Here is a 27,987-nt window from a genome sequence, read left to right on the forward strand (position 1 = left end):
AAACAAATACTGCAATTTATTGGCAGAACACTTAGGAAGTGCAACAGATCTACTAAAGAGACGGCTTGCAGCACGCTTGTCCGCTCTCTACTGGAGTATTGCTGTGCGGTGCGGGATCCGCAACAGATGGGACTGACGGAGGACATTGAAAAAGTTCAGAGAAGGGCAACTCGTTTTGTATTTTCGAGAAAAAGGGAAGAGAGAGTCGCAGATATGATACGTCAATTGGGGTGGCAACCATTAAAACAAAGGTGTTTTTCGTTGCGGTAGGTTCTTCTCGTGGAATTTCAACCACCAATTTTCTCCTCCATTTGAGAAAATATTCTGTTGGCGCCCAGCTGTATAGGGGGAAATGGTCATTGTGATAAAAATAAGAGAAATCAGAGCTCGCACGGAAAGATTAAAGCGTTCGTTTTTCCCGCGCGCTATTCGAGAGTGAAACGGTAGACAAATCGCTTGAAGGTGGTCCGATGAACACTCTGCCAGGCACTAAATTGTAAATCGCAAAGTAATCACGTAGATGTAGACGTACAGTGTAGCCAAGCTCGAAAATGTGTGTCAATTTGAAATAGCCAAAGGAACTGGTACGCTTGTCTAATATCGTGTAGGCCCCTACGAGCACGCAGAAGTGCCGCAACACGACGTGGCATGTATTCGACTAATGTCTAAAGTCGTGCCGGAGGGAATTGACGTCATGAATCCTCCAGGGCTATCCATAAATCCGTAAGAGTACGAGGAGGGGGGGGGGGGGGTGGACATATCTTCTTCTGAACAGCACCTTGCAAGGCATCCCAAATATGCTCAGCAATGTTCATCTCTGGGAAGTTCGGTGGCCAGCAAAAGTGTTTAAACTCAGAAGAGTGTTCGTGGAGCCACTCTGTAGCAATTCGGGACGTATGGGGTGTCACGTTGTCTAGTCCGTCGGAATGCACAATGGACATGAATGGATGCAGGTGATCAGACAGGATGCTTACGTACGTGTCAACTGTCAGAGTAGTATCTACACGTATCAGGATCCCATATCACTTCAACTGTACACGCCCCACACCATTACAGAGCCCTCACCAGCTTGAACAGTCCTCTGCTGTAATGTAGGGTCCATAGATCCATGAGGTTGTGTCCATACCCCTACCGTCCATCCGCTGGACAGAATTCGAAACGAGATTCGTCCGACCAGGCAACATGTTTCCAGTCATTAACAGTCCAATGTCGTTGTTGACAGCGAGTCGTAAACCTCTGTGCCGTGCAGTCATCAAGGGTATACTTGTGGGCCTTCGGCTCCCAAAGCCCATATCGATGATGTTTCATTGAATGGTTCGCACGCTGACACTTCTTGACGAAACATCACTGAAATCTGCCACAGTTTGCGGAAGGGTTGGACTTCTGTTACACTGAACTATTCTCTTCGGTCGTCGTTGGTCCATTTCTTGCAAGATCTTTTTCCGACCTCAGCGATGTCGGAGATCTGATGTTTTAACGGATTCCTGGTATTCACGGTACACTCGTGAAATGGTCGTATGGGAAAATCCCCACTTCATAGTTGCGTCGGAGATGCTGTGTCCCATCGCTCGTGCGCCGACTATAACACCAGGTTCAAACTCACTGAAAACATGATAACCTGCCATTGTAGCAGCAGTAACCGATCTAACAACCGAGTTGTCTCATATAGACGTTGCAGACCGTAGCGCCGTATTCTGCCCGTTTACGTATCTCAGTATTTGAATATGCATGCCTATACCAGTTTCTTCGGCTCTCCATTGTATATACTGGAATGAAGAGATTGGCACAGGAGCGGAAGTTCTAGCTAGTCACTTCAAACCAGTCAGAAGACATGCGCAAAAAAATCTGCGCAAAACTAATTTCGCACTACCTGTTATTTCAAACTGACACCCATTTTCCAGCTTGGCTACGCACTACATCTGCATGATTACTCTGCAATTCGCAATTTAGTGCCTGGCAGGGAGATTCGAATATCTTTCTTCTCCTGCTGTTTATACCCACTACAGCTCCCTCTAGTACCATGCAAGTTACCCCTGATACCTTAAAATACATAGTTGATCCTCGCCCTTGTTCAGTCAGTCGTTTCCACATATATCTTTCATCACAATTCTTGGGAGAATTTACTCATCCATCACTCCATACCACTTCCAGCATCTTTCTAAAGCACCACGCCTCCAACAGTGCGACGGTCCAGTTGCATACATTTTTTTTCTTCAAATGGTTCAAATGACTCTGAGCACTATGGGACTTAACATCTGAGGTCATCAGTCCCCGAGAACTTAGAACTGCTTAAACCTAACTAACCTAAGGACATCACACACATCCAAGCCCGAGGCAGGATCCGAACGTGCGACCGTAGCAGCAGCGCAGTTCCGAACTGAAGCGCCTAGAACCGCTCGGCCACAGTGACCCGCTTTTTTCTTCCCCACTAAAATGTTACGAGGGTGTGCTGAAACGTAATGCTTCCAAGTTTTTTATTCTGTTCTCAATATCGGCTGAGGTATTATATGGCACGAATATTATTCTGTCGACTTTCTCCCTTCGCTGGCGTATGTTTGCAGCCCTCTGCCGCCAGAGGTCTCCGAACTGTAGCGCGTAACATGGCGATGAGTAATGTAACAGTGGGGTGAAAAAAGTCATGGGATAGCGATGCGCACATATACAGATGATGGTATAAAAAGGCAGTGCATCGGCGGATCTGTCATATGTATTCACGTGATTGACATGAAAAGGTTTCCGACGTGATTATGGTGGCACGACGAGAATTAACAGACTTTGAACGAGGAATGGTAGTTGGAGCTAGCCGCATGGGACATTCTATTTCTGACTGAGCAACTGTACTGGGCGTGACGCGGTACAGTTATTACGTAACAATTCCAAAGGAAACATACCGAAACAACCATGTATCACATAAACACGGTTGTTTGCATTAGCACGTAAACATTATGTGTTTACATTATTCGAAAACAACAAAAGGGCTCAGCATTCTGTGCGTACGGAACAGTATTGATGCACTGCAACAGTGGCTCGGTGTTACAGACACTGTACCTACGGAGCAATTTTCTGGTACGCACTCTCCATCCCACCTGGTGTCTCTTCGGTTCCTAGTGCAGCGTCCAGAATTCATGCCAACAGATCTTCCTCTGTTTCTAAGGGAGTCTCGTAAATCAAACTTCGCATACGACCCCAATAGTAGTAGCCCATAGGAGTTAAATCCAGCGGCCACACGGTTGGACCACCTCGGCCTGCCCATCTTTCACCATATTGTCTGCTGAGATGTCTCCGAACTCCACGTGAGAGGTGAAGTGATGCGCCAACATGCTGAAAGCACATTTTCTGATGGTCATTCACCGACGCAACTTACGAGTCCAATACGTTTTGTAGGAGGATTAAGTACGCAGGACCAGTTAGCTTGAGTGGAAGCAGAAGTGGATGCGTTACACATCTAAACTATTACTATTACGACGCTATATGTTTAACAATCTATGTGGTAAACATATAGCGTCGTAATAGTGGAACTGTCAAACTGCTGTCACCTCGTAATTAACATTTAATTTTAACATGTTGACAACAGCATTTACGATCTTATTAAAGCAGTGACAGTTACAAAACAGTGCACTAACGACGCAATATGGACGTCACATCAATCTAGACGTACTTGAAAATGGCGATAAAGCCGAAACAGTTTGTCGTAATTGTAAATGAAGATTACTCATTATAAGCAGCTATTTGGCGTATCTACTGTAACAATCATGTCGGTATCAGACATATATTACGCTGCTGGCCCTAAAGAAGAAAAATTGTTGATATTATCAGTGCATTAAAAATGAACAAAGCTGCAGGGCCCGATGGGATCCCTGTTAGATTCTGTACTAAATTTGCGGCTGAGTTAGGCCCTCTTGTAACTACAATCTATCGCAGAAATCTATCGAACAAAATACCGAGCCCAATTTTTTGGAAAAAAACACAGGTCACACCTCTCTACAAGAAGGTTAGTAGAAGTGATCCACATAACAACCATCCAGTATCGACTTGAACAATCTTATTATTCCTCAAACGTAATAGGGTATCTTGAACAGAATGACCTCCTCAATGCCAGGCAGCATGGATTCCGAAAAGATCGATCATGTGAAAGCCAACTCGCACTTTTCTCACACGACATACTAAAATCTTTGGATCATGACAGTCAGGTAAATGCAGTATTTCTTGATTTCTGAAAAGCATTTGACTCAGTACTATATTTACGCTTGTTATAGGATATCAAGTGAAATTTATAGAGAGGACACAACATGTTATATTGGATGGGTGTAGAAGTAACTTCGAATGTGCTCCAGGAAAGTGTGTTGGGACCCTTGCTGTCCATGTTGTATATTAATGACCTTGCGGACAACATTTACAGTAACATCAGGCTTCTTGATGCAGTCATCTATAGTGATGTATCATCTGAAAGAAGCTGCATAAATATTTAGATCTTGATAGGATTTCAAAGATTGGCAACTTACACTCTGTTTAGAAATGTAACATTCTGCTCTTAACACGACGAAAAAACATAGTGTCCTATAACTATATACCAATGAGTCACTGTTGGAATCAGCCAATTCATACAAATGCCTGGTGTAAGCCTTGTAGGGATATGAAATGGAATGACCACATAGACTCAGTCATGGGTAATATAATAGGTGGTAGACTACAGTTTTTTTGGTAGTATACTGGAGAAATGCAATCAGTCTATTAAGAAGATGGCTTACAAATCACTCGTGGGACCAATCTAGAATACTGCTCAACAGTGTGGGACCTGTACTAACAGGAGATACTGAATGTATAAAGAGAAGGACAGCACGAATGGTCACAGATTTGTTTAATCCGTTTTAGAGTGTCACAGTGATACTGAAGGAAATGAACTTGCACACTTGAACTATCTCGAGAAAGTCAATAAAGTTTCAAGAATCGGCTTTTATGATGACTCTAGGAATATACTACAATCCCCTTTGCGTCGCTCACATGGGGATCGAGGGGATAAGATTAGAATAATTACCGCACGCACAGACACATTCAAACAATCATTCTTCCCGCGCTCCAGACGTGAATAGAATTGGAAGAAACCCTAATAACTGGTACAATGCGACGTATCCACTGCCATGCAACTCACGGTGGTTTGCGGAGTATAGATGTAGAGGTAGAGGTGTGACGGTTGCTACCCGCTCGTGTCCAGCCTAGTTCCGTCACGCACGCACAGGGGGCACTAAATGGCCTTCCGTCGAGGTGCCGTGAGACACAGCGCAACACGGTAGGCAAGGTCGAAGAGACGAGACAGCAGGGGCCGATTAGCGAGCAGGCCTGCCTCCACGTGGTTAACGCCCACACCTGTTGCGTGCGTCCCTCACGGCACTGACCCCGTTCACACGGGCGTCTCAGCTCACCATCACGTCCGTAGAGTTCATCTATCGAGGGGGGAACATCATTTTTGGATTACTGCTACCTAGGTATGGGGCAGTCTACTACGCAGTGGAACAGAAGATCATGACCAAGCGTTCTGATTAAACACAACGTAAGACAGGGAGGTAGTCTTTCGTCCCCATTGTTCAGTCTATACATAGTCTGTGGTGTCACCGCCAGACACCACACTTTCTAGGTGGTAGCCTTTAAATCGGCCGCGGTATGTTAGTATACGTCGGATCCGCGTGTCGCCACTATCAGTGATTGCAGACCGAGCGCCGCCACACGGCAGGTCTAGAGAGACTTCCTAGCACTCGCCCCAGTTGTACAGTCGACTTTGCTAGCGATGGTTCACTGCCTATTTACATTCTCAATTGCCGAGACAATAGTTTAGCATAGCCTTCAGCTACGTCATTTGCTACGACCTAGCAAAGCGCCATTATCAGTTACTATTGATATTGTGAATCATGTACCGTCAAGATCGACGTTCATCATTAATGGATTAAAGTTAAGTATTCCACCAGCTACGTCCGTTTTTCTAAAGTCTAATTTCCTTGTCCTGTTCCAGACCCCACGCCAGCCTGCGCGAGCTAAAACGCGTGCCTTTCGGCCTCCTCTAGTAACACTGTGTTGGCTCTTCTGCCAACCACAACATCGTCAGTCGATACATAGTCTCGAAGGCTTTTGATTGTGTAAATCTTAGAGTACTTCTAGATAAGCTCAAATTCTGTGGTATGAATGCGACAGCGCTCAAATGGTTTAAATCATACCTTAGTGGAAGAGTGCAGAAAGTTGAAATAAGCAGTTCATATAACATGCAAAAACTGGTGATTTCTCAAACTGGGGAACAATCAAGAATGGGGTGCCGCAAGGTTCGGTCTTGGGTCCTCTGCTGTTCTTGTTGTTGTTGTTGTGGTCTTCAGTCCTGAGACTGGTTTGATGCAGCTCTCCATGCTACTCTATCCTGTGCACGACTCTTCATCTCTCAGTACCTAAAGCAGCCTAAATCCTTCTGAATCTCCTTAGTGTATTCATCTCTTAGTCTCCCTCTACGATTTTTACCCTCCACACTGCCCTCCAGTACTAAATTGGTGATCCCTTGATGCCCCAGAACATGTCCCACCAACCGATCCCTTTTTCTAGTCAAGTTGTGCCACAAGCTTCTCTTCTCCCCAATTCTATTCAATACCTCCTCCTCAGTTATGTGATCTACCCATCTAATCTTCAGCATTCTTCTGTAGCACCACATTTCGAACTGCTGTTCTTAATATATATTAATGACTTGCCATTCTATATTCACGAAGATGCAAAGCTGGCACTTTTTGCCGCTGATACAAGTATAGCTATCACACCCAACAGACTAGAAATAACTGGTGACACTCTAAACGATGTTTTTCAGAAAATGATTAAGTGGTTCTCTGCAAATAGGCTCTCATTAAACTTTGACAAAACACAGTATATACACTTCCACACAGTAAATGGAATGACACCATTAATAAATGTAGACTTCGATCAGAAATCGGTAGCTAAGGCAGAATATTCAAAATTTTTAGGTGTATGCATTGATGAGGGGTTGAACTGGAAAAACACACTGAAAATCTGCTGAAACGTTTGAGTTCAGCTACTTATGCTATTAGTATCATTGCAAATTTTGGTGATATACATCTCAGTAAATTAGCTGACCACGCCTATTTTCATTCTCTGCTTTCGTATGGCATCATATTCTGGGGTAACTCATCATTGAGTAAAAGAGTGTCCATTGCACAAAAGCGTGTAATCAGAATAATTGCTGGAGCTCATCCGAGATCATCCTCCAGACACTTATTTAAAGAGCTAGAGATCTTCACTATAGCCTCACAATATATATATATATATATATATATATATATATATATATATATATATATAATATATTCACTTATGAAATTTGTTATTAACAATCCGAACGAATTCAAAAGTAATAGCAGTGTACATGGCTACAACACTAGGAGAAAGGATGATCTTCAAGGTTAACTCTAACTTTGACTCAGAAGGGGGTAAATTATGCTGCCACAAAAGTCTTACCTGATAGCATCAAAAGTCTGACAGATAGCCATATAACATTTAAAAGGAAATTAAAATAATTTCTTAATGGCAATTCCTTCTACTCATTAGATGAGTTTTGGGATATAGTAAGTGGGTAATTTCCACAACACCCACCAAAATAAAAAAAAGTAAAAATAAAAATATTAAGTGTCATGTAATATTTTGTGTGATGTAATAGCTTGTATGGACACCTTTTATTAACCTGACATGTTCCCCATCATTACGAAGTGTCGTATTCATGATTTATGGAACAAGTACTAGTCTAATCTAATCATAAAAAAAGTACTGATGAAAATGAAAGGTTCACGACTGGGATCAGATATCAAGGTGAGAGGATATCGACATTGCTATTCTCGGTGAAAGTGGGGAAGAATTACAGGACGTATTGAATGGAATGAATAGTGTAATGAGTATAGAATATGGATTGAGAGTGAATCGATGAAATACGAAACTAATAAGGAGTAGCAGAAATGAGGCTACCAATAAACTTATGATCACAGTTGGGGGCCACGAAGTATACGAAGTGAAGGAATTCTGTTACATCTGAAGCAAAATGACACATGGAAGACAAACCAATGAGAGCACAAAACACAGACTAGCACTGGCAAAAAGGGCATTCCTGGCGAAGAGAAGTGTTGTACTATCAAACATTGGCCTTAATCTGAGGAAGAGATATCTGAGAATGTACCGTACATTCGGAGCACAGCGTTGTATGGTAGTGTATCGTGAACAGTGAGAAAACCGGAACAAAAGAGAATATAAGTGTTTCAGATACGTTGCTGCCATTGTCCTCTCAATATATATATATATATATATATATATATATATATATATATATATATATATATACTTTACTGTTGCTTCTGGTTAGCAATATCATCTTACTCCCAAGAATTATCAGCTTCCACTCAGTTAATACTACGCAGACATCCAATCTGCATTTGGATCGCACTTCATTGACTCTCGTGCAGGAAGGTGTGCAGTGTTCTGTTGCATCCATTTTCAATAACCTGTCACAAGAACTCAAAAATCTTAGCAGTAGTCCATGCGCTTTCAAATCCAAGCAAAGAGTTTTCTCATGGGTCACTACTTCGATTCTTTCGAGGAGTTCCACGAAAAACGGATTCCTATGTTGCAGTATGTGTTCATTTAAACTTATAGCTTGTCCCCTTTTTAGCATTAACAGAAATTTAATTTTATCTATTATTACTTTTCTGTTGTAATTTCATGCACTGGTACATTCCATGACCGTGGAGACTTCCTCCTCAATTTGGTCCTACGGAAGTAGACGTGTAAACTAAAATAAATGATATAGAATGCTGAAAGTTAGGTGGACAGATATGGTAGGGAATAAGGAGATTCTCCGCAGAATCGGCGAAGACAGCAACATACAGAAAACTGGAAAGAAGAAGGCAAAGGATGATAGGATACGTGTTAACACGTCAGGTACTGTATAGGGTAAAATCTGTAGAGGAAGACAGAGGTTGGAATACATCCAGCGAATTCAGGACGTGCGTTGAAAGTGCTGCTCTGAGATCAGAAGGTTGGCGTAGGAGAAAAATTAGCGGTGGACCGCACCAAACCAGTCATGGCAACCTCTTCACACCAGAGCAGCACTTGCACCCTGCGTCCTTAGATTAGTACTGGACGTATTCCAATTCCTATCTTCCCACCGAGTTTATTCTGTATAGTACCATGAAACGTACTCCCTGTCCCTACTTCCTGTCAGTGTTTTCCATGTATTCCTTCGTTGTTCGATTCTGCGGAGAACCTCCTCATTCCATGCATTGTAACTCCGAACAACTTTGAACAGTCTTCTGCAGCACCAAACCTCAAACGCTTCGATCCTATTCTGTTCCGTTTCACCCACAGTCCACGATTCACTACTATACAATGTTGTGCTCCAAACGTACATTCTCAGAAATTTCGTCTACAAATTAAGACCCATGTTTGATACAGGATGGGGCAAATAAAAGTGACCTGGACGAGTGGGTACAACTCGTGGCAGTATTAACGGAGGAGGAAAAGACCGACAGTTACTTCCAGCAGGGTGGAGTAACTGCCCATACAGCCGGCCGAGCCTTGGAGCACATTTACACAATTTTCGCGCCTGAGAGAGTTGTTAGCAGGGGTCTGTCCGGTCGCGGTCCTTGCTGGCCACCCAGGTCACCTGATCCGTCTGCGTGCTGTGCGTTAATTTTGCGCGGTAGCCCTCAAGTCTGAGGTGTATCGCAACAACCATCATAGTCTTCGAGAACTGCAGCGGAACATTTCGGATGAGACTGCAGCAATTCCAGTAGACCAGCTTCGATCCGAATGCAGCAACTTCCTGACCTGGGCCCAGATTCAGTATCTGCTGTATGCAGATTAGTACTGTATTTCCTTTCCTCTGCTGTGTTTCTTTGTAGCCAGGATCTTTGTTCTCCGGGGCACTTATATTTGAGCCACCCCGTATAGGAGACTTCTTTCGGCTAAGGACGCCGTCGTTACCTGTGCTAGTCTGCTTTTTATGTCCTCCTTCGTTCGTCCATCATGGATTATTTTGTTTCAAGGTAGCATAATTTCTTAGCTTCGTTTACTTCGTGATCACTGATCTGGATGTTAAGTTTGTTCCTTTTCTAATTTTGTGCTACTCTTCACTACTTCTGTCTTCCTTCAGCTCACTCTCAATCCATACAGTGTATTTACTGAACGGTTCATGCAGTTCAACACATGCTGTAATTCTCCTTAACTTCCACTGAAGTTAGCAATCTCATTACCGTGTCTTATCACTGATATGCTTTCAGCCTGAATTTTAATCTCACTCGTCAGCTTGTCCTTTATTTCCTCATTGGTTCTACTACATGTACATTAAACATTAGGGAAGAAAGATTGCATTTCTCTCTTACACATTTTTTAATCTGTATTTTTTTTTTTGAGTAATCAGTCTTGGGACTGATTTGATGCGCCTACATATACCGTCAACAAACAAATATGAAGCGCATGTCAGAGTATATTTATCATAGTACCACGTTTTGGGGTTCTTCCCGCTCCATCCAGTATGGAGTGCAAGTACACTCATACTCATAAATTAAGGATAATGCTGATAGATGGTGAAACAACGCTCTGGTGGGCGGTTTGCGGGTTTACATCACCTCGGGGTATGATCATGCCGTGCATTTGACCTGCGGTCGTCGCACGGTGGCGCTGGCAGCAGTCCACATACGCAGAGGTGTGTCGGTGCATGTCAGAGTACGGTGCAGCGAGTAAGTGTGCAGACGTTTTCAGACGTGCTAATGGTATGTGTTGAAAATGGCTAAAAGAGCACATATTGATGTTATGAGGGGTAGAATGCTACGGCGACTGGTGAAACACAGCAGGTCGTAGCACGAGCCCTCCGTATGCCACAAAGTGTGATCTCAAGATTATGGCAACGATTCCAGCAGACAGAAAACGTGTTCAGGCACTACAGTACGGGACGTCCACAGTGTACAACACCACAAGAAGACCGATATCTCAGCATCAGTGCCCGCAGACGGCCACGGGGTAGCCTTGCTCGGGACCTTACCGCAGCCACTGGAACAGTTGTCTCCAGACACACAGCTTACAGACGACTGAACAGACATGGTTTATTCGCCCGGAGACCTGCAAGGTGCATGCCACTGACCCTGGTCACAGGAGAGCCTGTAAAGCCTGGTGTCAAGAACACAGTACATGATCATTGGAACAGTGGTCCCAGGATATGTTCACAGACGAGTCTATAGTCTGAACAGTGATTCTCGCCGGGTTCTCATCTGGCGTGAACCAGGAACCAGATACCAACCCCTTAATGTCCTTGAAAGGGACCTGTTTGGAGGTCGTGATTTGATGGTGTGGGGTGGGATTATGATTGGTGCACGTCTTTGACAGAGGAACTGTAACAGGGCAGGTGTATCGGGACGTCATTTTGCACCAGCATGTCTGCCTTTCCAGGGGTGCAGTGGGTCCCACGTTCCTCCTGATGGATGATAACGCACGGTTCCACCGACCCGCCATCGTGGAGGAGTACCTTGAAACAGAAGGTATCAGGCAAATGGAGTGGTCTGCCTGTTCTCCAGATCTAAACCCCATCGATCATGTCTGCGATGCTCTCGGTCGATGTATCGCTGCACGTCTTCAAATCTCTAGGACACTTCAAGAGCTCCGACAGGCACTGGTGCAAGAATGAGAGGCTATACCCCAGCAGCTGCTCGACCACCTGATCCACAGTATGTCAACCCGTTGTGCGGCCTGTATACGTGTGCATGGTGATCATAACCCACACTGATGTCGGGGTACATGCACAGTAAACAGTGGCGTCTTGTAACACGTGTTTCGGGACGGTTTTCTCAACTTATCACCAATATCGTGGACTTACAGATCTGTGTCGCGTGTGTTTCCTATGTGCCTATGCTATTAGTGCCAGTTTTGTGTAGTGCCACGTTGTGTGGCTCCACATTCTGCAATTATCCTTAATTTATGAGCATGAGTGTAGAATGGATGCTTAAAGCCTGTGTGAGTGCCGCAATTAGCCTGACCTTGTCTTCACGACTACTACGAAAACGATAAGTACGGACTGACGAATATCTCTAGATTCTTGACTAAATACTGATTCCAGTAAGCTTGTGAGCAGACTTTCGAGGGATACTTGGTGTCTACCTTCAACCGTCTTACCAGTTCATGTTTTTTGAGCATTTTCGCGGCGCCCTTCCGTGACAAATGCACGCTTTCACTTCTGTCGATGACTCTCGATCCAAGTGCGTGTTCCCTATCGGGGAACCCCCAGTCCAGTCACAAATATCGTTTGGTACTCCGTGTGACCACGCTTTGACGAAGCAGCGAATCGTCGCGTGCCTCTACTGTTGCTGCTGGTTTCGGCAGTGAATGGCTGGCGCGCCACCTAACCAGACGGGCAAACACAGCGTCGTATTAGCGGACTGTGAAGCTCTCGCAATCTCATTTAAGGGGCAGGCGAGGCTCGAAACAGTTGTCTGGGGCTGCAGCGAGGCCGTGGTTTCCGGCGCCCTGACCTACTCCACAAGTCCCGCCCACAGTCGTTTCGTGTGTGTACGTGTGTATGTGTGTGGCGAGGAGGAGGTGGGGTGGGGGGGGGGGGGGGAGGAGGGCTTCATCGCTTAACGCTTAAGGGAAGAGACATGTATTAACCTATCAGGCATCATCCAACTGGGGACTAATTACATGTGGGGTCCCGAAGGTTCCCTTTTAGGGCCCTTACTTTTTCTTGTGTATATCAATGACCTTTCATCAGTAATATTACCAGGTGCCAAGTTCTTTTTGTTTGCCGATGATACAAACATTGCAACAAATAGCAAACCAAGTGTAGTCTTAGAAAGATGGGCTACTAAAATATTTGTGGACATTAATCACTGGTTCCTAGCCAATTCTTTGTCACTAAACTTTGAAAAAACACACTACATGCAGGTCAGAACTTGTAAGGTGTGCCTCACAAGTATATGCCTAACATACGATGACAAGCAGATAGAAGAAGTGGACAGTGTTAAATTCTTGGGATTACAGCTTGATAATACATTCAACTGGGAAGAGCACACCACAGAACTGCTGAAGCGTCTTAATAATTCTCTACTTGCAATGCGAATTGTGTCAGACTTAGGGGATATAAAAATGAAAAAGCTGGCATAATATGCTTACTTTCATTCCACAATGTCATATGGGATTATTTTTTGGGGAAATTCATCAAGCCAAACTAAAGTTTTCCAGGCACAAAAACGTACAGTAAGAGTTATATGTGGTGTGAACTCAAGAACATCCTGCAGAAGCCTGTTAAGGGAACTAGGGATACTGCGGATCAATTGGAATGAAGATAAATCTAATCTAATCTAATTCACACTTAATAATGGCGACTTGCTGCGCCACTAACCGCATCAATCCTCTCCATGAGGCTCACCTCTTGAGTTCTTAGCAGATGAGACATTACTATCGTTTAGAGAATAGATCAAAAAAAATTTTTCATGTGACTGTCGACAGCATCGATATACTTGGAGAAATGTATGACATATACTGATCCAGATAAAATAGTTGATTTGTTTATATCATATGACTTTATACTATTTAACTTTGTAATAGTATCATGTGAGTATTATGTTACATAATATTGCACTGAAACGAAGTGAAAAAGAAATTGTGCAATAAATAAATAAATAAATAAAATTTAAAAACAGAAACAAAAATGAAAAACAATGAGGAGAAAAAAAGGAGAAAATACACTGAAAGGAGAAAAATATTTTTATACATTTCAGTCTGCCTTTATTGTATCTCTTTTATTGTAATTTGAGCGCATGTTGGTCTCTCTGTGACTGCTACAGTGTACCATATGTTTTTGAACTTGCTCGATGACCTTGATCGTTGACACAGTTCTTCGCCTTTCGCTTGTAGCTTCTTTGATCAACACTTGTGCTTGAGCAATGTTGCTGTCCACTTACTTCTGTTACAAATTGCCATGTTTTCACTGTTTTCTGCTTGCTTAAGCCGGTAGTATCCTCACAAGTATCATTTGACAACGTTGTCATGTCAGCAGTAGCGTGTATGATATGTGAACTGGTCACAATAGATATTTTTCTTTACGAACACTTAATTTATCCGACTAATAATTCTCATGAAAATTTAATTTGCGTTGATATTCACAGTTTTCGGTTTGTTTCCATTTTTATGCTAGCACTGTGAACGTGGTCCGTAAAGGAAACGGTTTGTGAATTAATACACTGATGCGCCAAAGTAACTGGTATAGGCATGCGTATTCAAATACAGAGGTATGTAAACAGGCAGAATAATGCGCTGCGGTCGGCAACTTCTATATAAGACAAGTGTCTGGCGCAGTTGTTAGATCGGCTATCGCGGCTACAATGGCAGGTTATCAAGATTTAAGTGACTCTGAACGTGGTGTTATAATCGGCGCACGAGCGATAGGACACAGCATCTCCGAGGTAACTCATGAAGTGGGGATTTTCCAGTTCGACTATTTCACGAGTGTATCATCAATATCAGGGTTCAAATGGGTTCAAATGGCTCTGAGCACTATGGGACTTAACAGCTGTGGTCATCAGTCCCCTAGAACTTAGAACTACTTAAACCTAACTAACCTAAGGACATCACACACATCCATGCCCGAGGCAGGATTCGAACCTGCGACCGTAGCAGTCGCGCGGTTTCGGACTGCGCGCCTAGAACCGCGAGACCACCGCGGCCGGCATCAATATCAGGAATCCGGTAAAATATCGAATTTTCGACATTGCTGGAACGGCACCAACGACGGCCGAAGAGAATCGTTCAACATGACAGAAGTGCAACCCTTCAGCAAATTGATGCAGATTTCCATGCTCGGCCGTCAACAAGTGTCAGCGTGAAAACTATTCAAAGAAACGTCATCGGTATGGGCTTTCGGAATCGAACGCCCACTCATGTACCCTTGATGACTGCCTGGGCCTGTCAACAGCGACACTGGACTGTTGATGACTGGAAACATGATGCCTGGTCGGACGAGTCTCGCTTCAGATTGTATCGATCGGTTGAACGTGTACGGGTATGGAGACAACCTCATGAATCCATGGACCCTGCATGTCAGCAGAGGACTGTTCAAACTGGTGGAGACTCTGTAATGATGTGGGGCGTGTGCAGTTGGAGTGATACGCAGTTCCTGATACGTCTAGATACGACTCTGTCATATGAGACGTACGTAAGCATCCTGTCTGATCACCTGCTTCCATTCGTGTCCACTCTGCATTCCGACAGACTTGGGCAATTCTAGCAGGACAATGCGACACGCCAAACGTCCAGAATTCCTACAAATTGGCTGCAGGAACACTCTTGAAGGTTTAAACACCTCCTCTGGCCACCTGACTCCACAGACACGAACATTATTGAGCATATCTGGGATGCCTTGCAACGTGCGGTTCAGAAGAGATCTGCACCCCCTCTTACTCTAACGGATTTACGGACAGCCAAAGCAGGATTCATAGTGTCATTTCCCTCCAGCACTATTTCAGACTGTAGTCGAGTGCACGCCACGTCATGTTGTGGCATTTCTGTGTGCTCGCGGGGGCCGTACACGATATTAGGCAGGTGTACCAGTTTCTTTGGCTCTCCAGTGTATATTGTAAAATAGTACAGTGTGTATCACGCATTTCCCCCAAGTTTTGAAAATAATTTACTATTGTTTTAAAAAAGCAGCTCCTAAATATCTAATATCGTGTTATAATTGCATGTATTGACTCGTTCCATGACCATGGAGACTTCTCCTTAATTTGGTCCCACGGAACAATAAATAAAATAAATAAACTGCTTAGCAGAGAACTTACAGAAACTTAGTTAAGAAAAAATGTAAATTTCACTTAGGGATATTTCCTTGAATGAAGCTTTTACGTTCAACCTAAAGGCCTCGCTCTACAACCCTGCCTCGAATTGCTTCGACTTGGGTACTTGGTTTCGTAGTAATAAGCAGCAAACAATGGAGATTCTTGAGTATTATAATGTGGATTAATGGAAGCTTTATTGTGAAGAGAAAAAGAACGATTTTTAGATTGGCACGATTACACTCTTTTTCAATAATGGATTACAGATAATGATTAAGTCTGTTTTATTTGCGCCAGCTGTTTGATATTGTAGCATTCTTAGTTCATCAGAGATGCAAATTGGGAATACTTTTGCTTTTCATTTTTTTGTTAGGATTTGTCGATCAATGTGAAAGAACAGATTTAGGAATTAGAATTCCGAATTTTGTTAAGCTTATTTTTTTTTAATTCTTGGATTATAGTTACCTAATTTCAGAGGAAGCTGAACTATTATTAAATGCTGCTTTGTCAAAAACTGACATTTTGAGCCCGTAGCTGTGTACAGAATACAGGTTGACTCTTACACAGAAATGGCTGGTTGCTGCAATCTTCTATGTAAGAATCAACCTATCTGTTTCATCAAATGTTATTAAGTCAAACGATATGAGATTGCTACAGAGCTCATTTAATCCCGAGTCATTATCCACATCCTAAGAGTCAACTAATTTTCAATCTACACTCCTGGAAATTGGAATAAGAACACCGTGAATTCATTGTCCCAGGAAGGGGAAACTTTATTGACACATTCCTGGGGTCAGATACATCACATGATCACACTGACAGAACCACAGGCACATAGACACAGGCAACAGAGCATGCACAATGTCGGCACTAGTACAGTGTATATCCACCTTTCGCAGCAATGCAGGCTGCTATTCTCCCATGGAGACGATCGTAGAGATGCTGGATGTAGTCCTGTGGAACGGCTTGCCATGCCATTTCCACCTGGCGCCTCAGTTGGACCAACGTTCGTGCTGGACGTGCAGACCGCGTGAGACGACGCTTCATCCAGTCCCAAACATGCTCAATGGGGGACAGATCCGGAGATCTTGCTGGTCAGGGTAGTTGACTTACACCTTCTAGAGCACGTTGGGTGGCACGGGATACATGCGGACGTGCATTGTCCTGTTGGAACAGCAAGTTCCCTTGCCGGTCTAGGAATGGTAGAACGATGGGTTCGATGGCGGTTTGGATGTACCGTGCACTATTCAGTGTCCCCTCGACGATCACCAGTGGTGTACGGCCAGTGTAGGAGATCGCTCCCCACACCATGATGCCGGGTGTTGGCCCTGTGTGCCTCGGTCGTATGCAGTCCTGATTGTGGCGCTCACCTGCACGGCGCCAAACACGCATACGACCATCATTGGCACCAAGGCAGAAGCGACTCTCATCGCTGAAGACGACACGTCTCCATTCGTCCCTCCATTCACGCCTGTCGTGACACCACTGGAGGCGGGCTGCACGATGTTGGGGCGTGAGCGGAAGACGGCTTAACGGTGTGCGGGACCGTAGCCCAGCTTCATGGAGACGGTTGCGAATGGTCCTCGCCGATACCCCAGGAGCAACAGTGTCCCTAATTTGCTGGGAAGTGGCGGTGCGGTCCCCTACGGCACTGCGTAGGATACTACGGTCTTGGCGTGCATCCGTGCGTCGCTGCGGTCCGCTCCCAGGTCGACGAGCACGTGCACCTTCCGCCGACCACTGGCGACAACATTGATGTACTGTGGAGACCTCACGCCCCACGTGTTGAGCAATTCGGCGGTATGTCCACCCGGCCTCCCGCATGCCCACTATACGCCCTCGCTCAAAGTCCGTCAGCTGCACATACGGTTCACGTCCACGCTGTCGCGGCATGCTACCAGTGTTAAAGACTGCGATGGAGCTCCGTATGCCACGGCAAACTGGCTGACACTGACGGCGGCGGTGCACAAATGCTGCGCAGCTAGCGCCATTCGACGGCCAACACCGCGGTTCCTGGTGTGTCCGCTGTGCCGTGCGTGTGATCATTGCTTGTACAGCCCTCTCGCAGTGTCCGGAGCAAGTATGGTGGGTCTGACACACCGGTGTCAATGTGTTCTTTTTTCCATTTCCAGGAGTGTATTTAAAACCATTATGAAAATTATGAACCAAGAATGACAGCATTTTTTTATTTATTTATTTATTTTTTGCGTTCGTCAGTAGTTAAGTTCTGCAGCTCTGTTATCGAGCCGCGCTGTAGAGGAGACAAGTGTTTAACGTCCCGTCGACTACGAGATCACTAGATGCGGAGCACAAGCTCGGGGTAGGGAAGGATGGGGAAGGAAAGCGGCCGTGACCTTTCAAAGGAACCAGCCCGGCATTTGCCTGAAGCGATTTAGGGAAACAACGGGAAATCCAGATTAGGATGACGGGATGCCGGTTTGAACCATGCGAGTTCACTGTGCTAACCCCTGCGCCACCGCGCTCGCTGACGCACTATAGTTACGATAGCAATTTGCACGGCGTTATCCAGCGCGACTCAGGTGAACCAAATAGTGTATAAAATAAATTCTTCCTTTAATTAAATTTCAAAGGGACCAATTTTAGTTTCAAAGTAATCAGTTTTCTTTTATCAGAGTACATAGTCAGATTTTGTGATTACAATACGTTTTCGACAGGGCACGAATTTCTCAGAATTATCGCCGTTGGATTTCTCCACGCATACTCACAACTGAATTTTGTCACCAACGATTAGCATTGCGCAAGGTATCAGCTGTAAGGTGTGGTATGTGCATCATTCAAAACAGGAAGCCCAAAGTTTAGCATCTAACGGACAATTTAACATTAAAAACAAAGCCAACATTACAGATCCACTACCACTAAAATAAATTTAAACAGTTAACTTTGAAGACCATGGACTTTTCCTTTCACCTTTCAGACTTGTCGAAGATCGTCAGCACCGATACGTGGTTCGGATTCCGTGTTAAACTGTAGCTCCCGTTTAACCGTTTGGATGACTGGGGTAAGTTAGGGACACGGATGTCGCGTGTGCAGTTGAAAGATTTGCAACAGGCCACTGAGCCACAAGAAATTACACTGGTGTTCAAATGGCTCTAAGCACTAAGGGACTTAACAGCTGAGGTCATCAGTCCGCTAAACTTAGAACTACTTAAACGTAACTAACCTAACATCCATTCCCGAGGCAGGATTCGAACATGTGACCATAGCAGCAGCGTGGTTCCGGACTGAAGCGCCTAGAACCTTAACGATGAAAGTAACTTTTACATGATCATAGTATGAAAGCTTTCACGACTGGATGACATATCTTCTGGTAAACCTTCCAGGATGTAAGGTCGTGGTCCATGAAACTCTTCAGCTCCTAACGTTTCGTCCAGAGCTGCGCTGGACATCTTCAGAGGGGTGTTTCTCCTCCGGTGAGTCTTGCCGACTTTTACATGATTTTCCACTGCCAAGCGATATACTTCGATGAAACTTGTACCGTATACAGAAAGAACTTCTGCAGTATAGTGCGGAAAGTACCTGGGAGAAATATGCAACAAGGCGAACAGATATTAGTTTTATTCAAAGACTATAACTGTGATGTACCCGTAGTTCGCCTAAAGGGGTCAGCAACCCCTCAAACAGTGAAGTGACGCGTCATGGAGTTGCATACGTACAAGGCGCAAGGCGAAGTCTACACACTACACACACACACACACACACACACACACACACACAGAGCCCTGCGTCGATCTCCCTGAGGGAATATATACAGGGTATTTCAAAAAGCACATTACAATTTTGAAAATTCATATAAATTAATTCATAGAGAAATACATCACTTTTTTTTCTCGGGTAGTTCGCTAGTGCCGAACCGCACCGTAAGGAGCACTAGCAGCAGTTGTGTTAAAGATGGCTGCCTTCACTGGACCTGAGCATGTTAGCTGTGTGCTTTGGTTTCAAGAATCGAAGTCAGCGACAACAGTTCAGCGTAATTTCCTTACGAAGTACGCTAAAGGTCCTACTCGTGGTAGCCCTAAAATGAACAATTTTTTGTACACTGAGCGTGACAGAACCATCAAGAAGATTACATGGATATGTTACAGCAATTTTTGATACCACAGACCGGTGAGGATGATCAAGAACGAAATGTTTACTTGATGCAAGATGGTGCACCACCCCACTAACTGGCTGACATCTGGGATTTTCTCAATGCCCGCTTTCCAGGTCAATGGATTGGCTGTGATGTGGCAACTGCATGGCCCCCACGTTCCCAGGACCTGACACCACTTTTTTTATGGTGAGTCATCAGGGATACCGTGTTTGTACCTCCAGTGCCGGCTTCTCTACCTGAAATTAGAGCAAGAATTTACACCGCCACTGAGCAAGTGTCACCTGCAATGCTACAGCGAGTTTGCGAAGAAACTGACTTACGACAGGATGTGTGCAAGACAACCATCGGAAGCCACGTATAACATATTTAGTTAAAGGTTAAAAAAAAACTTGATGTGTTTCCCTACAAAAAAACACTAAACCCAGCCCTATGTCTTCTTTCAATAAATTTGTATAAATTTTTAAAGTTGTACAGTAATTTTTGAAACACCATGTACAAGTAGTAGTAACAACACTGAAATCACTTTGATTTCCGATGGTCATCATAAAAGGAGGAATGTGCTTCTTTAATAGGGTTTGTGGTCACTGTGCATGGCAATGCATGGTCTTCAACGTGCGCCCCCCACAAGATTGGTCAGGAGTTGTTGTGATAGAGTCTCCCATTCCTCCAACAGCCTGATTGACAGCTGCTAGAGGACATTAGTGCATGTGGACGTAATGAAATACGTCTACCTAATGCATCCAGCATTTCTTATTGGATTTTAAGTCCTTACATCTTTATGTAACACTCCACAATATCGGTTCGCTATTCTAATGCAAAGTGCTCCATTTCTGTAACGATCCGATAAAACGAGCTTCTCGAGACAATTGACGCACGAACACAAAGCTGCACTCAACTTTCCGGTAAAACGCAGTGCAGCACACCTTCGAGACAGTGTTGCCACTTCATAAGCAATTCGACTAGAGATGATTAACCAGCACGTGAGGCGTATCAGTTTTATGTGGGACAACCGGTACAAAAAATTAGCAGCAACATACATTAAATGTGTTCTCTCTCGGAAACCGTTCAGAATAGAGCATATGTCCATACGAAGTTTTCTGTTTCAAATGATGGTTTCTATCCTTCCCTTCCTCTCAGAACACCCTGTATAGGCAATGATTGGAAAAGACACAGCAGCTCTACCATTTTGGTAATTGCCAGTACTATTTTGTTTTCACCATCAATCGTAGTTTCCATAGTAGCGGAAAAACACGAAAAAGGGAGATAAATTGCAATAAAACTCTTCTTCGCTCAATAATCGCGGCGTAACAACAAGACAGATGATGCGCTCCATCTCGTGAAATCTGCCGCCAAAGAAAATTTCTCTGAAACACGTCAAACACGCTCTACGTTTGACAAACACGACCTATGTTTGGCAAAGCCGCCAAACAGCTTTTGTACAATCAAAGATTTGTCAAACACAGTAAAGTTTGCCAAGTTGTTTGATCGCCTTTACACGGAGGCGCAACCTACCTGAGCCGCCTCTTCCCACTGCATCTGGAGAAATGCGGAGCGCCGCCAATTGTCGACGTCGGCCGAGTCCCAACTGAGCGACGCCTCCCACGCGGTGGGCGACCAGCTGCCGAGCCCTTCGCTGTCTGACGTCGCCCGGTGAACGCTTGCACGTGCAGGCGCCGTCCAGTAAACGATTCCAGCATCTGCCACCGCCTAATCTCATCACGACCTTGCAGTTGCCTCGAGCGTGATTCACTCGCCTCACGCACTCTGCTACACAATGGATGCAGGGCGCGATTATTCTTGCAGTTCTTCGCCTTGTCCAAGCAACGCGATCTTGCGAAACTCCAGATCGCTCTATTTCGTCCGCCAGTTTCAGACCCCCACAACATCATATTGGTACAAATGGTTTTGTTATCTTCCAAACCACACTCCTTTACAATTTATATACTATTGCACGCGTTCAAAGCATTGCGGCAGATTATTTTTCCCAGCCTGGTGGTAGCCTATCTTAAAAATCGTGCCTTCTTTTTTTATTTTTTTATTTATACGTCACGTTCCGTAGGACCAAATTCAGAAGCAAATCTCCAAGGTCCTGGAACGTGTCTGTTCATGAAATTACAACATAGTGTAATAACAGATAAAAATAAAACGTTTATGAATCCAAAAAAAGTCAAGCCATAACTTTCAGTAAACGCAATCAACAATACAACAAATTCGAGGAACTCCTCAACAGAATAGAATGAGTGACCCATGAGGAAACTCTTCAGTTTCGATTTGAAAGCGCGTGGTTACTGCAAAGATTTTTGAATTCGAATGGCAGCTTATTGAAAATGGATGCAGCAGTATACTGCATACCTTTCTGCACAAGAGTTAAGGAAGTCCGATCCAAATGCGGGTTTGATATTTGCCGAGTATTAACTGAGTGAAAGTTGCTTATTCTTGGGAATAAGCTGGTATTGTTAACAAGAAACAACATTATATATATATATATATATATATATATATATATATATATATGATTAGTGAAACTGGAAAGTTCAAATTTGCAGGTGTTCAGATAGATAGTAAACTGTCATGGAAAGCCCATGTTCAGGATCTTGTTCAAGGACTTAATGTTGCCATTTTTACTATTCGAACGGTATCTGAAGTAAGTGAACATTCGACACGAAAATTAGTCTCCTTTGCTTATTTTGATTCGCTTATGTCGTATGGTATTATATTTTGGGATAACTCTTCCCATTCTAAAAGGATATTTTTGGCTCAGAAACGGGCAATAATTGGTTTTAAGTTTGGAAACCTGTTGTTGACTCCTGTCAAAATACCCAGACTAATGAACAGGAGTCAACAACAGGTTTCCAAACTTAAAACCAATTATTGCCCGTTTCTGAGCCAAAAATATCCTTTTAGAATGGGAAGAGTTATCCCAAAATATAATACCATACGACATAAGCGAATCAAAATAAGCAAAGGAGACTAATTTTCGTGTCGAATGTTCACTTACTTCAGATACCGTTCGAATAGTAAAAATGGCAACATTAAGTCCTTGAACAAGATCCTGAACGTGGGCTTTCCATGACAGTTTACTATCTATCTGAACACCTGCAAATTTGAACTTTCCAGTTTCACTAATCATATGTCCATTCTGTGAAATTAAAACGTCGGGTTATGTTGAATTATGCGTTAGAAACTGTAAAAACTGAGTCTTACTGTGATATAGCGTTAGTTTATTTTCTACAAGCCATGAACTTATGTCATGAACTTCACTGTTTGAAACCGAGCCAATGTTGCACACAACATCCTTTAGTAGCAAACAGAAATATTTTACAGTTACCTGTAATAATAGAGGGCATATCATTTTATATAAACAAAAGTGGCCCCAACACTGATCCCTGGGGCACACCCCATTTCACCGTATCCCACTCGGACCCCACATGCAAGCCATTCTCAACATTGTTGAATAACCTTTTGACGTCTGCTGTTAAAGTAAGAGGCGAACCAATTGTGAGTTACTCCCTGTATTCTGTAAGAGTCCAACTTCTGAAGCAATATTTTGTGATCAACCAATCAAAGGCCTTAGTCAAATCAAAATATATGCCTAGCGTTCGAAATGCTTTATTTAACCCTTCCAGTACCTCACAGAGAAAAGAGAATATGACGTTTTCAGTTGTTGAACAACTTCTAAAGCCCAACTGTACATTTGATAGCAAATTATGTGATATAAAATGATCAATTATCCTTACATACACAGCCTTTTGAATAACTTTAGCAAACACTGATAGCACAGAAATAGGTCTACAATTGTCTACATTAGACCTTTCCCTCTTTTTATAAAGCAGCTTTACTTCTGAGTACTTTAATCGTTCAGGAAATTGAGCATTCCTAAAGGAAAAATTATAAATATGGCTAAAGACAGAGCTAATATGTGAAGTACAGTACTTTAATATTCTGCTAGGCACCCCATCATATGCATAAGAGTCCTTAGTCTTCAGTCATTTAATTAGTCACTCAATCTCCCCCTTGTCTGTATCACAAAGGAGTATTTCAGACAGCAGTCCTGGAAAGGCATTTTACATTAGAGTTATATGATTCCCAGTAGAAACTAAATTTTTATTTAATTCACCAGCAAACTCCGAAAGTATTCGACAGTTTCTTGACGGAATGACAATCACTGTGACGGATTTGTTCGTTTGAAATAAAGGATAGAAAAAGAAGTATTTATGCGATAAATCAGGTGAATACGAACTATCTATAAGGGGCGGTCGAAAAATTTCCCATACTTACTCATTACTCAGATTTTCTGCTGTTAGAAACTGCATTACAGCACGCTGTTTCTCAGGCACCGACATAGTTCACGATATACACGGCCACTCTGAAATTCGGAGCCATCTAGCGTCAGAGAGTTCCAACGTGCGTCAGGGAAGCGGGGAAGTCGACCAAGTAGCGTTACCAGACACTCCTTTATTGACGGATTCTTCAGTTTCTCCGGACAACTTTTCTTTCTCAGTAATTTTTTTAGCCGGATTGAATAATTTTCCGTTTTGAATACAGGTGTATTACGAATTATATTTCATGGAATAAGTATAATTCTCAAATTTATCTTCGCAAGAAATGGCTTTGTTATATTTTCTTCAGTTAAAGTTGAATTTCATGTATGTTGGCTACTCTTGAGCGTCCAAACCGGAGCAAAAACAAACGATAGTAATTTACATTGCTTCCGCTAGCGTCTCCAGTCTGTTTCAAGTGTAGTTCGAAGTGTGTTCTTGATCCGTTAGTCTTCGGTAGAAAATTAGCTTCAGTTTAAAAATGTTTGTGGTGAAACATCCATCAAAGACTCCTCCGCGTAAGACTGGTATTCAGTTATTAAATAGTTCGGTGAAATACAATTAGATTGAATCTGAAATTGACTGAGTAGCTCATGAAAATGATACAAATGTACTTTCTTGTATTCTTTAGATATGTACTTCTAATATTTTGTGCACTATTTAAAATTCATTCGTAGGTCTCATTCTTGAAATTATCTCGAAAGCTCACAACAACCATTACTGTCTACATACCTTGGTTTAATTGGTAGGTTGGGGTTGGGTTGTTTGGGGAAGGAGACCAGACAGCGAGGTCATCAGTATCGTCGGATTAGAGGGAAGGACGGGGAAGGAAGTCGGCCGTGCCCTTTCAAAGGAACCATCCCGGCATTTGCCTGGAGTGATTTAGGGAAATCACGGAAAACCCACATCAGGATGGCCAGACGCCGGATTGAACCGTCGTTCTCCCGAATGCGAATTGGTAGGATTCTGGGAAAATGCGGTCAGTCTGCAAAGGATATTGTTTACGATACGCCCGTGAACCTATGCTAGATCATTGCTCAGGTGGGAGGCATCCATACCAAACAGACCCGTGTGCGCAAATATAATTTTTCAAGGAGTCATATCACAGAGATAACAGTTAAAATGTTTTGGATAGCCCTTGGCGTAGCGATCGTTTCTATACCTACTGGAAGAGTAGGCATACTGTAGCTATCCTAGAGTTCAGGGTCAAAATTGAAATATTACATTTTTCCAGCCCAAGTAAACTCACCAAATTGGTTGGTTCTTACGGATTAGGTGTGGTCTACGGTGAGCCTCAGACAGTTTATGACATCATCATTAGTTCATGACTGGGTACTGAGAAAACACCGAAAAATCGTGATTTTTGAGTACCAAAAGTCGTAATTGTGGCGATGGCTACTTTTATAATTTCTGTTCACGAAAAATCGCCGAGATGTTTGGCACACGATCATAATATGATGTTCTCCGGGAACGTCGAAACTTTTTTCAGTATCAATATTCGTTACCGAGATTCAGACGGTCAAACTTACTATGTAATTATACAGAAAACCACAAAAGCTGTTCTTAGCCGTTTTTGTACAGTGGATCGCAATTATATAAACTACCACCTATAGAAAATGGCTCAAATTTTCACTGTACAATTTATAGATATTGATTTAAAAATGCTATTTTCCGGTTTCGTCGCAGGTTCGGCCAGTAAGCACGAGTCTCTGCTACATGGAGTGGTATACTGCTGAAATCTGGAGAGTGTACGTTCCAAGAAGACTAGGGCAGCACATTATCTCCTCCCAAATACGTCTCGCCAAATGACTACGACGATAAAATCAGAGGAATTACCGGTCATATGCGGGTTTATGGACAGTCGTTCTTCTTACGAACCATTCTCGAATGGAACAACAATGGAGTGAAAAGACAGTGGCACCAGAAGTATTCTCCCCAACTTAACATCAAAAAGATTGGTGAATACAGATCTAGACGGATATTGCATCCCATCGATCCACAGATTTCACTTGTCAGTGCACTGACTTCAGTTTATCTTAAATAGTAGTGGTCTCAAAACGCGTCATTGAGGTACAGATACTGTGCACGTTTCTGGTAACAGTTCTGCGAGTGCAACAAAAAGTTTACCTGTGCTCCCCTTCCATAATTTATTACAGCCCCCTTGAGTAATTTATTTCACTTTTCTGTGCATCTAATTTGATTTATCTTAAACAGTAGTGGTCCCAAAACACATCCTTGAGGTACAGCGACTGTGCACATTTCTAGCAATAGCTCTGTGAACAGAACAAAAGCCTTACTAGTGTTCTCTTCCCTTCATTGATTACAATCCTATCGAGTCATTTATTTCACTTTCTGGTACTATGCACATTTCTGTCAATAGCACTGTGAATACAACAAAAATTTTACTTGTGCTGCTTTTCCAAGATTTATTACAACCCCATCGAGTGATTTGTTTCAGTTTTTTGTGCATTTAATTTGATTTATCTTAAATAGTAGTGGTCCCAAAACGCGCCCTTGAGGTGCAACTACTGTGCACATTTCTGGCAATAGCTCTGCGAATAAAGCAAAAAGCGTATGTGCACTAGATTCCTTCCGTTTATTGCAGTCCTATCGATTCATTTATTACACATTTAAGTGCATTTAATTTGATTTATTTTAAACAACAGTGGTCCCAAAATACAGCCTTGAAGGACAGACAGTGTGCTCATTTCTGGCAAAAACTCTGCGAATAAAATTTGTGCTACCTTTCCATAATTGATTAAAATCCCATCGAGCCATTCATTTCCATTTTCAGAGCATTTAATTTAAGATAAATCAAATTAAATGCTCTGAAAATGGAAATGAATGGCTCAATGGTCCCAAAACGCATACTTGAGGTCCATTTACTATGCATACTTCTGGAAATAGCTCTACAAACGGCACAAAAAGCTTACTTGAGCTCCCTTTTCTTCATTGATTACAATCCCACTGACTCATGAACTGCACTTTTCGGTGCATTTGACCTGACTGACAATAAATAGTAGTGGTCCCAGAACGCACCCTTCAGGTGCGGATATTGTGCACATTTCTGGCAATATCTAAATGCATAGAACAAAAAGCTTACATGTGCCGATCGAGAGGATGCGACCACTTCACGCAGTGCATCATTTGGCTGGGAGACTTACCTGAGTGTTGCCCTCTCCCGGCATGGTGCTGGTCCGCTGGAGTGAGCTCGTGCCTCCGGCTAGATGCTACTGTGCGGAGTGCCTTCCGCAGACTGCCGGCTCATTATCACTGACACGCCGTGTCCTCGCCGATTGTTTGCCGAGAGGTGTCGTGGCTTAGCCCCGTCTAATGAGGCGTTGCGCGGTCGCGGGGCCGTATCTCACTGGGGCAAACACGCGGGGATGCAACCGCGGCCTCCACACCGACCTCCCGGCTACTGTCAGCGCCACCTCCAGTGTCTAGGTGGCGTCGCTACAGCGACCCGACTCGTCACTCGGTGATTCACAGGAGCGCTCTCTGACCCGCCAGCTTGCAGGGTGCGACCGCGGCAGTGCCTGCGCCCTACAGCGACACCTGTGCCCTCTGCGCGGCGGAGGCGACTTTCTGTCGCGCCATAAATGAAGGTTTCTCGCTGGTGAGGGCCTAGCGTCTTTGACTTCTGAACAACAACGTCAACAGTCTAGATCAGTGGTCGTCAAACGGCGGACCGCGGGCCACGTGCGCTCCG

At 43.6% G+C, this 27,987-nt stretch overlaps 1 protein-coding gene across 1 annotated transcript in view; it reads right to left on the reverse strand.

Annotated features, from left to right (window-relative positions):
• LOC124552289 overlaps window positions 1-27,463 on the reverse strand; it is a 151,132-nt gene extending 123,669 nt beyond the window's left edge. The window contains exon 1 of the mRNA XM_047126566.1: window positions 27,440-27,463. Within this exon, the coding sequence (XP_046982522.1) occupies window positions 27,440-27,463 (24 nt within the window). The remainder of the gene's footprint in view (window positions 1-27,439) is intronic.
• Between the last annotated feature and the right edge of the window lie 524 nt (window positions 27,464-27,987).

The sequence above is a fragment of the Schistocerca americana genome, chromosome 10 (genome assembly GCF_021461395.2).
Source record: "Schistocerca americana isolate TAMUIC-IGC-003095 chromosome 10, iqSchAmer2.1, whole genome shotgun sequence".
In the NCBI taxonomy this organism is placed as follows: Eukaryota; Metazoa; Arthropoda; class Insecta; order Orthoptera; family Acrididae; genus Schistocerca; species Schistocerca americana.